Source organism: Zonotrichia albicollis, chromosome 12 (assembly GCF_047830755.1).
Source record: "Zonotrichia albicollis isolate bZonAlb1 chromosome 12, bZonAlb1.hap1, whole genome shotgun sequence".
NCBI lineage: Eukaryota > Metazoa > Chordata > Aves > Passeriformes > Passerellidae > Zonotrichia > Zonotrichia albicollis.
In genome coordinates this window covers 14,374,508-14,386,385 of record NC_133830.1, presented here as the reverse complement: position 1 = coordinate 14,386,385, position 11,878 = coordinate 14,374,508, and the positions used below count along the sequence as shown (strand labels likewise).

Sequence of the window (11,878 nt, the reverse complement as noted above, 5' to 3'; positions counted from 1 at the left end):
GGAATCTGAGTCTGGATTAAATCCAGATGTCAGGATCACACCCACTCCCTCGGAAATTTCAGATCTCAATATAGGCAAGGATTTGTGCTTGGGGAGGGGGAATTGTTTTTCTGGCTTGCCCTCTCTGACACTGACAGGATGGGAAAAAATTAGGAAAATGCACAGTCCTGACTTCAGAAGTGGGCAAAAGGGATTAATGTTGCTAATTATGGTGCAGTTACAGCCTTTCTGTAACTGGCTGGATGCAGAAGGGCTCTGACCCTTGCTTTTCTGCTAAGTATGTAAATGCTCTCTTCAAAGCATAAATTTCATGAAAATTTTATGAAAGGAGCTACCTGCAGACAAATGCAAGGGGAGATGAATGCTACAAACCTGTGAACCAAGTTCTGCTTCCAGGAATGCTGGTGCAAACATGCTTGAGAGAAGAGGGATGGGAGAGAAGTATTCAAGGTAACTTACACCTGACCCTTCATGTAAACCAGCAACATGGAAAGAGATCATCCTCACCAGCAACTCTTCAGGGACATCTGCAGACATTAACATGATCTTGTGGCAGGAGATTTTTCCCATTTCAATTTCTCTGTGGAAAGCACTTTCTGTGGCTTCTCACTCTCCACTCAAACTGCTGGAATTTAACCTTGTTTTCCCTTAACTTTTATTTAGCTAAGAAACTGACAAATCATCAGAACAGAATGGACTTTAGGAAACTGAAATCAGCAGAGGCTCTCAGGATAGCCAAGAGTTTTCCCTTCTCTTCCTCTGCCACAGCAACACAGGGGTCTTTCAGGCAGATTGGTCTTCCTGTGCTCAATCCATCTGGTCTCAGGGGCCAGCTGTAAAGGCTGCTCCAAAACATAGGTTTAGTAAGGAAATACCTTCTGAGGTACATTTTGTCAGGCCAGCTGAATAAATTTGCTCTCACACCAGTGCTACCCCCTCTGCTTAAACCCTTTTCCTCCATGTTCCCCTGCCCTTTCCACAGCGCCAAGCAGCCATTCCTTCTCCCCTGCCTGCTGTACCTGCTGCCTCTCTCTGGGCTAAGCCTGATTTTCCCCTCTCAGGATGGGCCCCCTGTTCCCTCCTGCTGCACACTGTGCTCCTCCTGCAGTGTGGCAAACTGCATTTGTTTCTCCTGAGCCCTGTAGGATGGCAGTAATACACTGCCACAATTAACATCCTTAAACACCGTTTAATTAATCCACTGAAGCCCTAAGAAATTTTAATTAACAGCAGCTTTATTAGTATTTACTTCACCTCCAACACATAAGCTCTGGCAGTATTTGCAAAGGGAGGAAGGACACTGGCAGAGCAGACAAGACCCCCTTTTCCTGACTTTTCCCTGCTCTGCTGCTCCCAGAGCTGCAGCCAGCTCTGTGCACTGACAAGGACAGTTCCTTCCTCACCCTCCAAGATGAGGGTCAAGTTAACGTCGTTCCGCTGCTCTGCGCAATTCCTGACGTGTACAAGGTTAAATAAATTCACCAAATCAAGCTTCAAAAGAAGAGTTGTTGGAGTGTGTGATGAACAGCACAGATTGGAGAGGAGTCTGACAGGAAAGCTGAGTTCTGCTCCATTTGGAGATCTCCATGTCATAGCCAAGGTCACAGTGTCTCAGCTGCCAGCCTTGAATGATGTCTGTGTAAAAAGCAGATGCTCTTCAGCCTTCACATGCACTGCTGAAAACCAACCCAGCAGCCTCTGCATTCCTGCAACCAAGCAGACTAACACACAATCCCTCAGCCCTACACCATGGCAGGATGCTGCTGTTCACATTACCAGGATAAAGGAGGATTAGCAGATTTCTGAGGGATCTAACCTGCTGTGGCAGGTGTCCAGGCAGACAAGCTCTGCAGCCTCTTGCAGCAGATTTGTGCTCATTTGCTCAACACCTTTCTCTGGTGCCTCTTACAGCAACACACAGGTTCCCTCTGAGCTAAAGATCATGGACAAACATTAAGGAAAAATAGGAGGAGAAAGAAAAATACTCTCAACATACTATAAATCAAGCTTATGGGGCTTGATTTCTGCTGCTAAAACTGCAGTTAACCCCAGGAGCACAGGAGTGGTCCCTTGGGCCCAGACACACGAACTGTGCTCTAAGGACACTTGCCAGGTATCCACAAGTTAGAATGCCATGATGTTCCTCAATCTTTAGAATAAGTGATGTGATACAAAACTTCAGGGTAGAGAGTCAAATGTTGATGTTCCAGGAAACAGGGACAGCAATAATCTGAAACACAGATCAGGTGCCTTTAAACTCATTATTTTGCTAAATACTTGAGGCATGTAACACTACCCAAAACACAGTTGTGGGAGGGAAAAAAAAAAAAAAAACCAAAAATAAATTCTTAATGAGCAACTGAACTAATAATTCAAAACACTACCCTGGTATTACCAAATGACCAGGACTCCTGCTATCATAACTGCTACAGAGGCTGAGGTCAAATACCACTGCCCTACTTTAATAATTTATCTACAGAACAAATTAAAACTAGCACATATCTGGTGTAATGACACCAATTATGCATTACACTGACAAATACTGAGTTAGGATCTGAGCACTGAGACTTCTTATATAACACTGTCTTAAATTTCTAATAAGCAAGAAGTGAACTGTGCTTAAAACATTCCTACTAAAGCCCTACTAAAACCCAAATCCCACACCCTGCCTTATACAACCCCAGCTAACTTTTCCAGGGCTTTGTAAGTAGTACATGAGGGCAGAACTCTGTCCCATTTCCTGCCTCAGAGCTTAGTAACACACTGGAGCTGACATCAAATCTGACATTTGACTAAGAGGTTTTCTTCCTGAACAACTTACTCAGATCCCAAAGTTTACGAACTGCATGCAGCATCCTCAAAGCAAGTCAGTGCTGAATAAAAGAGGGTCAGGCAAATACCTTGCTGGTTGTCCCCCAGATTAAAGATTAATCTGCAGTACCTAAATGCTAAAGAAGTGTTTTTTAAAGTCAAATTTGTGTTCAGCAGCCACAGTCCTATACAGGCTTTGTACTTCTCCAGTAATGCTACATGAGCACCTTCTAATAACTAACAACGTGATTTCATGCAAGGTAAGAGCCAGGAGTGACCTTTAAGAAAGCTTTCCTCCAAACTCCACACCTGTTACAAAACCCACTCCTGCCCCAAAGTGCCCAAGACAGCTCTTGGCTCTCTACCCAAATCCTGTCTTCCGTGAAATTGTTTCACAAGATGAGGGAAAAAAATGTGTTGTCATTTTTCCTTCTCCATTCTTTCCACACTTGAGCAGTCAGTGCTTACAGGAAGTAGCACTACTGTGGTTTGAATGGCCACACACGTAAAGAGAACTCCTTTTACCATTACTCTCCCCACCAAATACTCTTGTAAGCACACAAGCTTTAATGTCCATTGCAAACTAGAGATGAAGGATACTGTTTTACTTGTGGCTGTTGCTCTTCCCTTCAAAACCTGGCAAAAATGCAATGGTGAAAGTCTGAGCATCACCTACAGAGGAGCTGTTAGATTAATACCAGCTGTGGGAAAAGTGAGGGGAGTTCAGGATCCCACCATCACTACCTGAGCCCCAGGCACGGGTTCTGCAGGGAGTCAGAGGGGCATTTAGGAACAAGACATCGAGACTCGTCCGAGCAGCGCTGGATTTTCCCCAGTGCAGCTGACCCAGAGCTCGCCTTTTCCCACGAACGGGCGCGCTGGGAGCCCAAACCTTCTGGGAAACAGGCACTGCACAGCCTGGGGCTCTGGGGAAACCCGGAGCAGCGCTTCCCGTGCGGGCCATGCCCACACAGCCCCCGCTCAGGGCCGGCTGCCCCATCCCCTCACAGACCCCCGGCAGTGCCCAAACCCCCTCCGTGCCCTCACAGCGCTGCGGGAGCGGCTCAGACCCCGCACACCCTCACACCGCCCCTCCCTATTCCCCCATGGCGCCCACACCTGCTCCAGTCCCTCACGACCCCCGGGGGTCTCTCCCTATCCTCAGGACGCCTGCAGCCCCTCACGAACCCCTGCGCCTCTCCACATGCTCAGGACGTCTCCAGTCTCTCACGACCCCCGGAGGTCTCTCCCTGTTCTCGGGACGCGCCCATTCCCTCAAAGCTTTCCCCTCCGTACCCTCACTCCACCTCCAGCCCCTCACACCCCAGCACAGCCCAGAGCCGCCGGGCACCGCTCCCGGCCCCTCCCCGCGCTTGCGCAGTCCCGCCGCGCCTGCGCCGCGCCCCCGGCTCTATAAAGGCGGCAGTGCGAGAACGCAGCGCGGTGTCGCCTTCCCGTCGCCAGTGTCGCTTTGCCGTCACCTCCGGTGTCCCGTCCGATAGCGAGGATGGAGGCGGTGGTGCGGCGCTGCCCGTTCCTGGCCCGTGTGTCCCAGGCGTTCCTGCAGAAGGCTGGGCCGTCGCTGCTGCTGTACGCCCAGCACTGCCCGCGTATGATGGAGGCGGCCCCGCCGGCCGCCCGCGCCCTCGCCACGTCCGCCGCCCGCGGGCAGCAGGCGGAGGAGGAGACCCCCGCGGGCCGCCGCGGTGAGTACGGCCGGGGAGCGAGCCGAGTGGGTCCTTGAGGGGGGGAAAAATAACACAGACATTGCATGTCATGGGTGAAAACTTCTGGAATAGGCAGGGGTTGCTTAATCCTGGAAATGTCCGCGGTAATGAAATTTGTGACCGTGGTATGAATCAGGGACCGGCCTGTTGGGGCGTCCTGCGGCGAGTCTCGGGTGGGATCCGCGATCCTGGGTCTCGGAGCGGTGTTTGTCACGGTACGGTGGCCCTTCACGCCACCCGGGAATATTCCTTGGGGAATTCTTCCCCAGGCACTCAGGGAAAGGAGCTGAGGCTTGCGGCAGAGGAAGTTGCACGGCTGAAGAATCTCAGAAAGTCCTCGAAAGAAGGTCGCAGAATCACTGTTAGGTTAGAAAAGACCTCTGAGGTCGAGTCCAGCCTATGGCTGAACACTGCCATGTCTACTAAACCATGGCCTTTACTGCCATATCCAGTCTTTCCTTAAATATTCCCGTTGGGAGTGAAAGAGATATTTCTGCCCCTCAAAGGGTACAGTGCTGGATCTAGCATCTTAACTCAGATGTCCCTTGGGTGTTACTGGCATTTTGTGCTTGTATAAATAAAATGTGACTGCTCAGTTAAATAGTTCTGAATGGGTCCTGCCAAATTAATTCCAAAAGTAATGGATCAAGAAACTGAAACCAGTGTATTAAAATGATGAAGTTGACATATTTTCCCTTCTCTGCCCCATCTCAGAGGCCAAGAATGTCAAAGAAGTGGCCCAGCAGAATGCAGAGGGAGCCCAGCTTCCTGCTGGCCACCCACCTGCCAGCAGTAGCCAGAGTACAGCTACCAAATGCCCGTTCCTGGCAGCTCAGATGAACCACAAGAAGAGCAATGTTTTCTGCAAAGCCAGCCTGGAGCTGCAGGAGGATGTGCAGGAAGTGCAGGCTGACAGGAAAGGTATGTTCTCTGTGCACTGAAGCAGTGATTCCTCCCCAGAGCTTCTGGTGCCTGACTTGGATGTGGAGCGTGCCTGGTCTGACAGGCACCACTGAAATGATGCAGCTGGGATTAGGGAGACTGCAGGGAAAAGCTGCTGGAGAATGTAGGTGTTAATGACATACCTGTGACGTTGTGCAGGGCTTCCCTGGGTGGTTCTGATGTGGGAATACTGTGAGCTGTATTTTGATGTGCTAGCTGGCTCTAGATGTGTGTCAAGCTGGTACACTCGCACCCAAGCAAATGCTTAGATCAGTAGAGAGCTTTGCCACAGTGCTGGTTTAGACAAAGGCTTTATATCTAAAGCTGGAGCAAAGTGTCAAGTACCAGCACAAATCCAAGCTTGAAAGCAGGCAAATGGTTTTGGGGTGGTTTTCTTTCTGTTTATGGAACTAAAGGGTGTTGGCTGGCTTGTAGTGGTAGCGTGGAAGGGCTATCCTTCAGAGGAAGGAACTTCTGAGCAGTATCAGTAAAGCCTCGCTGCCTGTCTCAGAAGGCTTATTTTACTTTCCTGATTACCTTCTGTGGCATAGTTTAAAAAAAAAATTTGTGCTAACAGAACAAAAAGGAAGCAGCTGACTAGAGCTCGGCTTTCAGTTAGGTGTGTAGCAATCCTTTCAGATGAGTGCTGTAGCTGTATAGTGTGATTCTCTGAGTCATGATGAACCAAATACATTATAAGGAAATTGCCTGTTGTACTGTGATTGATTAGCAAGGCTAATCCTTCTGTCTTGTGAAAGGCAAATTTGTAAGCAAATAAAATAGTTCATCCTAGCAGGATCAACATAGGGTTTTGGGCATGTACTTCCTAAAGATTGAAATGTTGGTTTTACTTAAAATGTTTGCTTTGCTGAATTCAACCTACTTCACTCTGTTTCAAACCAAACAAACTCACTGGAATTTATTACAATATCTGTAGGTACAGAATTTGCCAAAATACCAAGCGCTTCCACAGTGAGAAAGATTGAGGCTGAGGGAGCAGAGCAGAGTGGCTTGCTCGAGAAGTTTAAGGATATTATGCTGAAGCAAAAACCGGAAAGCGTATCTCATCTGCTTCAGGATAACTTGCCAAAATGTAAGAATGTCTGGAAAACCCCCAGAGGCCTGGTCTGTTGTGATTATTTCCTGTGTGCTGAAGTGTCTGTCTCCTTTCAGCTGTCTCCACCTTCCAGTATGATCAATTCTTTGAGAAGAAGATAGATGAGAAGAAGAAGGATCACACCTACCGGGTGTTCAAGACTGTGAACCGCAAGGCGCAGATCTTCCCCATGGCAGACGACTACACCGACTCCCTGATCACCAAGAAGGAGGTGTCAGTGTGGTGCAGCAATGACTACCTGGGCATGAGCCGGCACCCTCGTGTCTGTGGAGCAGTGATGTGAGTGCTCCTGTGCTCTTAAGAGGGGTTTTCAAGCTGTGTTTTGTGGCAAGGCTTCTGAAAAACTGATTTCTATACTGTGGGATATAAGTTGCTTCTGATGTGATTCTTGGTGTGCAGTTAAGGTTGCACTTGTTTCTTGAGTGGTCCCTTAGTGTTGAGATCCAGAGCTACTCTGTGTGTATTGGTCACTGATTGTGCTCCTTGGATCTTCTCTAAAAGCCCCAAATGTTACCAGATAAACTGGATTGTATATTGCAGCTGTGCTTGGTCACTGATATCTGACCTTGCTGGACTCCTGAGTGTGCAGGTTGCTCCAAGACCCAGCAGCTGCTTTTTGCTGCCAATTCTTCTTTAGAACAGTCCTGATTATGTACCAGAATGTTTTCAGCAATGATCCTTTACTCTTCTGTGTGTCCCACAGCAATGCTAATTCCTCTCTTGGGCCTTCTTTAGGGAAACACTGAAACAACATGGTGCTGGAGCAGGAGGCACCCGAAACATATCAGGAACAAGTAAATTCCATGTCGACTTGGAAAAAGAACTAGCTGATCTTCATGGAAAAGATGCAGCACTACTGTTCTCATCTTGCTTTGTAGCCAATGACTCCACTCTCTTCACTCTAGCTAAAATGCTGCCAGGTGAGATCTCAGACTGCACCTGTGTTGCCACAAAAACACAGCCTTGCCCCAGGCTGTTGGGAGTATGTTTCACAAAAAGCTGTCCAAAGTGAGGATTCACCCTAATCCATTTGCAGAGTGTGGTTTGCTGGTTTTAGTATCATATTCGAGTTATGTTCAGTACAAGTGATAGTATCAACCTATTGAGATTGAGATTTGTGAGCTGGCAACTGCTGGAGGAATTACATAAACTGAGTCTTCTATTCTTGTGGTTAAACTCTACCTGAAAATGAGACAGCAGAATTTACTGTCTTCCCACTGGAAGGGTGAACTTCTCTCTCACTTCAGAAGTTAGGATAGTTAGATAACTATTTTCTCAAGCTCTCATTTGTGTTAATGTGAACACCTAAAATAAACCTCAGATATTATTCTTGCTTCATGATGTGTAACTTGCTCTTTTGATCAAGAGCATTACTTTCAAGAACAAGCTACCCTTGTTTCCTGAACTCTTACCATACATAATGCAATGCTAAGAAGCAGTTAATGCTTTCTATGCTTACTCCTAATGTAACTGGGCTGTAACCTGTTTCCTCAGGCTGTGAGATCTACTCTGATTCTGGAAACCATGCCTCCATGATCCAGGGGATCTGTAACAGCAGGGTGCCAAAACATATATTTCGCCATAACGATGTCAACCATCTTCGAGAGCTATTGAAAAAGTCTGATCCATCCACCCCTAAAATTGTTGCATTTGAAACTGTTCACTCCATGGATGGTAAGCTGACATCAAAGCCTCCTCTCAGTTTCTGGGGCAATTACTTCTCAGATCATCTGTTTTAGGTCTCAACATGTACAGTGTTGTAGGGGTTGTCTGGGGGTACTTCTGAGGTTTATCCAGTCCTACAGAAAATCCTAAACTGCCAGTCACTGCTTTGGTTCCTAGGTGCTGTTTGTCCTCTGGAGGAGCTGTGTGATGTGGCCCACGAGCACGGGGCCATCACCTTTGTGGATGAGGTGCACGCTGTGGGGCTGTACGGAGCCCGAGGAGGCGGGATAGGAGACCGGGACGGAGTCATGCACAAGATGGACATCATCTCTGGAACGCTGGGTATGCACAGCCTGGCACTCCTGCAGGAGCTGAGGCTGCAAAGCTGCTGAGCTGCCAAATTAACTGGGTTAGCTCAAAATCAGTCTAGTCAAATGAACTTGTTAAGGGCTGCTGGGGCCTAGGATTTTTCAGAAATCCCAAGGGATTTAAGTGTGCCCCACAGTTTGAAAAGCTTCTGTTAAGCTACTTATGCTGCCTTAGAAATAGTTATGGTAGCTTTGAATGAGGTTTTCTTTCAAGCTAGCAAAAAGTCCTCCAGTAGCATGTTATACAACTCAAGAAGAAATTCAGGTGAGAATGCTAGTAGAGCAGTTCTCTATATTTAGTAGTACTTAGTTTCCTTTATGTGAAATGGAGTGCTCCTAATCTAGAAACCTGAGATGGGGAGTTATGTAAAGAGATTTGGCAAGTACTGAAGCAACTGCTATTATCTGAGTAGAATGCAGGCTAAGGAGTAAGTTTACTGCTGTAATTTGAAAGTTTTTTTAAACACCTTTTAAAACATAAATAAAATTTACTAGAAAAGTTCATGCTCTTTGGAACTTAAAGTCCTGGGTTAAAGCCTAATAGGAACAGAAATGTTCGCCAGACACCCTAGTTCTGTCTGTGGCTGTGTTCTGCACTCCAAACATTTGGAAAGAAGGGCTGGTATCAACTCCACAATCACAGTAACAGCCTTGTGTGCTCCTTAGGATCACAGGCTATTTCTAGCATCTCTGAAACAGATTACTTTAAATCTGCTGAGAGACTTAGTGTTGATCACTTGGGGTCACTATTCAAGTCCCGGCTTGATGATTTGGCTTGGAAGGTCTTCCCCAAAATCAAAACTTGTGTATTTGATAGAGGCATGAACTGTCCTTCCTCTGCAGCAGCTAGATCCACATTATCAAGATCAGCTTAAAAACAAAGCTGTACCATGTGCTGAGTAAATACAAGATTACTGGGTGGGGAGCTGGCACATGCCATGACCACATTACATGTGTGGTCAGAATAACCCGTTCCTCCAAGTGGAACAACTTGAAGCCTTGGAGCTTTTCAATAGGTGGAAAGAATAAATCCAGTCACTTACCTTTTTACTTTCTCCTTCAGGCAAAGCATTTGGCTGCGTGGGAGGCTACATCTCCAGCACGAGCTCCCTGATCGACACGGTTCGCTCGTACGCGGCCGGGTTCATCTTCACCACGTCGCTGCCGCCCATGCTGCTGGCCGGGGCACTGGAGTCAGTGCGCACGCTCAAGGGCGCCGAGGGCCAGGCGCTGCGCCGCCAGCACCAGCGCAACGTCAAGCTCATGAGGCAGATGCTGATGGACGCGGGGCTGCCTGTGGTGCACTGCCCCAGCCACATCATTCCCATCAGGGTGAGCGCTAGGGGGGCTGTGGTGCCCGTTTTGCTGTCTGTGAGCACACTGTACCATCAGGTACATTAGTTACATGTGCCATTAGTTACTGCCTTCACAAAGTTCAAACCCACCTTGTTGCTCAGTGGTGGTATGCCAGGAATATGGCTTAAGTTTAAGTCTGGTGTAAATATAAAACAGAAGGAGAAAGACTGTGGGTTTCATATGTACCATTAGTTACTGCCTTCACAAAATTCAAACTCGCCCTGTTGCTCAGCAGTGGTGTGCCGGGAGCCTGGCTTAAGCTTAAGTCTGGTGTAAATATAAAATAGAGGGAGAAAGACCGTGGGTTTCATACACTAACAGTATACAGAAAATAAGGAAAATGCTTACAAGCTAAAAGATTTGGGTTGTAAACAGCTACCTGCCCAGGCTGCAGTGGTGTTCTTATGCCCAACACAGACTTTTAGCCTTTTTTCCTGGCATACACATATATTTTGCCATAATAACGTCAACCATCTTTGAGCGCTATTGAAAAAGTCTGATCCATCTACAACACAGACCTTTAGCCTTTTTTTCTGGCATACACATTACTTACCAGTTCATTGGATTCTTACACCTTGTTAAGTTGGACTGACAGTTTTACCAACTCTCATTCTTTTGGTTGATCTTGTAACTTAAAATTTTGAACTTCAGGTTGCAGATGCTGCTAAAAATACAGAGATCTGTGACAAGCTGATGAGCCAGCACAGCATCTACGTCCAAGCCATCAACTACCCAACGGTTCCCCGTGGAGAGGAGCTGCTCCGAATCGCCCCTACACCTCACCACACCCCCCAGATGATGAGTTACTTTATCGGTGAGTGCAATGCAGATCCCACTGTCTGTGCAGCCTTTGTACTGAAGATGAGACCAGGAAGCACTTAAGTTTTAGATATCATGAGCTAGACAGTGACTTTGCACTGCTGCAGCACATCCTGCACACTTCCCTGCTTGGAGTGTGAGGTGTGAAGGTCAGTGCACTGTGACTTGGAACAGAGGGTGCAAGGCCACTGCAGCCCAGCCAGGGCTCTGCTCATGCATTGTCCAAACCAATCTTCACATGTTACGTGGATTCCAAACTCAGCTGTCCTCAGCTGAGCTGTTAACTTGTCTTAAACATGGATCTGTTCAGAGAAAGTAGATCCTCCTTGATCCTGTCAGGAGAGGTGATACGAGGATAGCTGAGACTTAGTTGCAGCCCAGTTGTTTCAAGAGGTAGATTGTGTCAGAGTGTAATCCTATTATCCCCTGCTCCCTTGTTAGGAGAATAAACGTGCTGAAACTTCTGCTGCTTCTCTAAAGCAATCCAGTCTTAAGGTTTGATCTTGATAAACTTTTCTTAACAGAAAAACTGCTGGCTACATGGAAGGATGTTGGTCTGGAGCTGAAACCACACTCCTCAGCTGAGTGCAATTTCTGTCGACGACCCCTGCATTTTGAAGTGATGAGTGAAAGAGAACGAGCCTACTTCAGTGGCATGAGCAAACTAGTATCTGTCAGTGCATGAGAGCAGCAGTGTCAGTTGTTGTCCAGCTCTAGGATGGAGTCAGTAGCATTTTTTAATTGCTCAAGTATTTTAATTGTAGTTGAAGCACTACGCTCTGAAAATAAATGTCAAGAGCCATGATGCCCTGTTGTGTTTGTGTGCTTCTCTGTGTCCCTTCCAGAACTGGAACTGATGTCTCAGGGGGTGGGATGGCATTTGATAGAATAAAACAGTGCTCTACAGCTTTGTGCCCCTCAGCTGAACTACTGCCTGTCCAATGACTATGCCCAAAGAACTTCACTAGTGCTTCCTGCACGGGGATTATTTATTATGAAAAGAGAAAATAGCTTCTCTGGGGCTTCTTCCTGAAAGCCTTTGAAAGCATGCAGGGATAGTTCTACATGCCCAC

The 11,878-nt window shown here is 47.3% G+C and overlaps 1 protein-coding gene and 1 long non-coding RNA gene across 3 annotated transcripts; one reads left to right on the top strand and one right to left on the bottom strand.

Moving 5' to 3' along the window:
- Positions 1 to 333: 333 nt before the first annotated feature.
- Positions 334 to 4,213, bottom strand: LOC113459081 (uncharacterized). 2 transcript variants are annotated; one of them, XR_012582241.1, is made up of 3 exons: positions 4,108 to 4,213; positions 1,817 to 1,933; positions 334 to 1,721 (listed from the first exon to the last, which is right to left on the bottom strand). It is a non-coding gene; the product is annotated as an uncharacterized LOC113459081 (long non-coding RNA). The 2 variants fall into 2 exon arrangements; XR_003379944.2 differs by lacking the exon at positions 4,108 to 4,213 and adding an exon at positions 3,412 to 3,826.
- Positions 4,202 to 11,610, top strand: ALAS1 (5'-aminolevulinate synthase 1). The gene is made up of 10 exons (XM_005485491.4): positions 4,202 to 4,517; positions 5,253 to 5,459; positions 6,418 to 6,573; positions 6,654 to 6,876; positions 7,333 to 7,517; positions 8,092 to 8,271; positions 8,440 to 8,604; positions 9,694 to 9,962; positions 10,638 to 10,800; positions 11,330 to 11,610. The coding sequence occupies exons 1-10, from the start codon at positions 4,319 to 4,321 to the stop codon at positions 11,488 to 11,490; spliced, it is 1,908 nt and encodes a 635-aa protein (XP_005485548.2). The 5' UTR covers positions 4,202 to 4,318; the 3' UTR covers positions 11,491 to 11,610.
- The last annotated feature ends 268 nt before the right edge of the window (positions 11,611 to 11,878 follow it).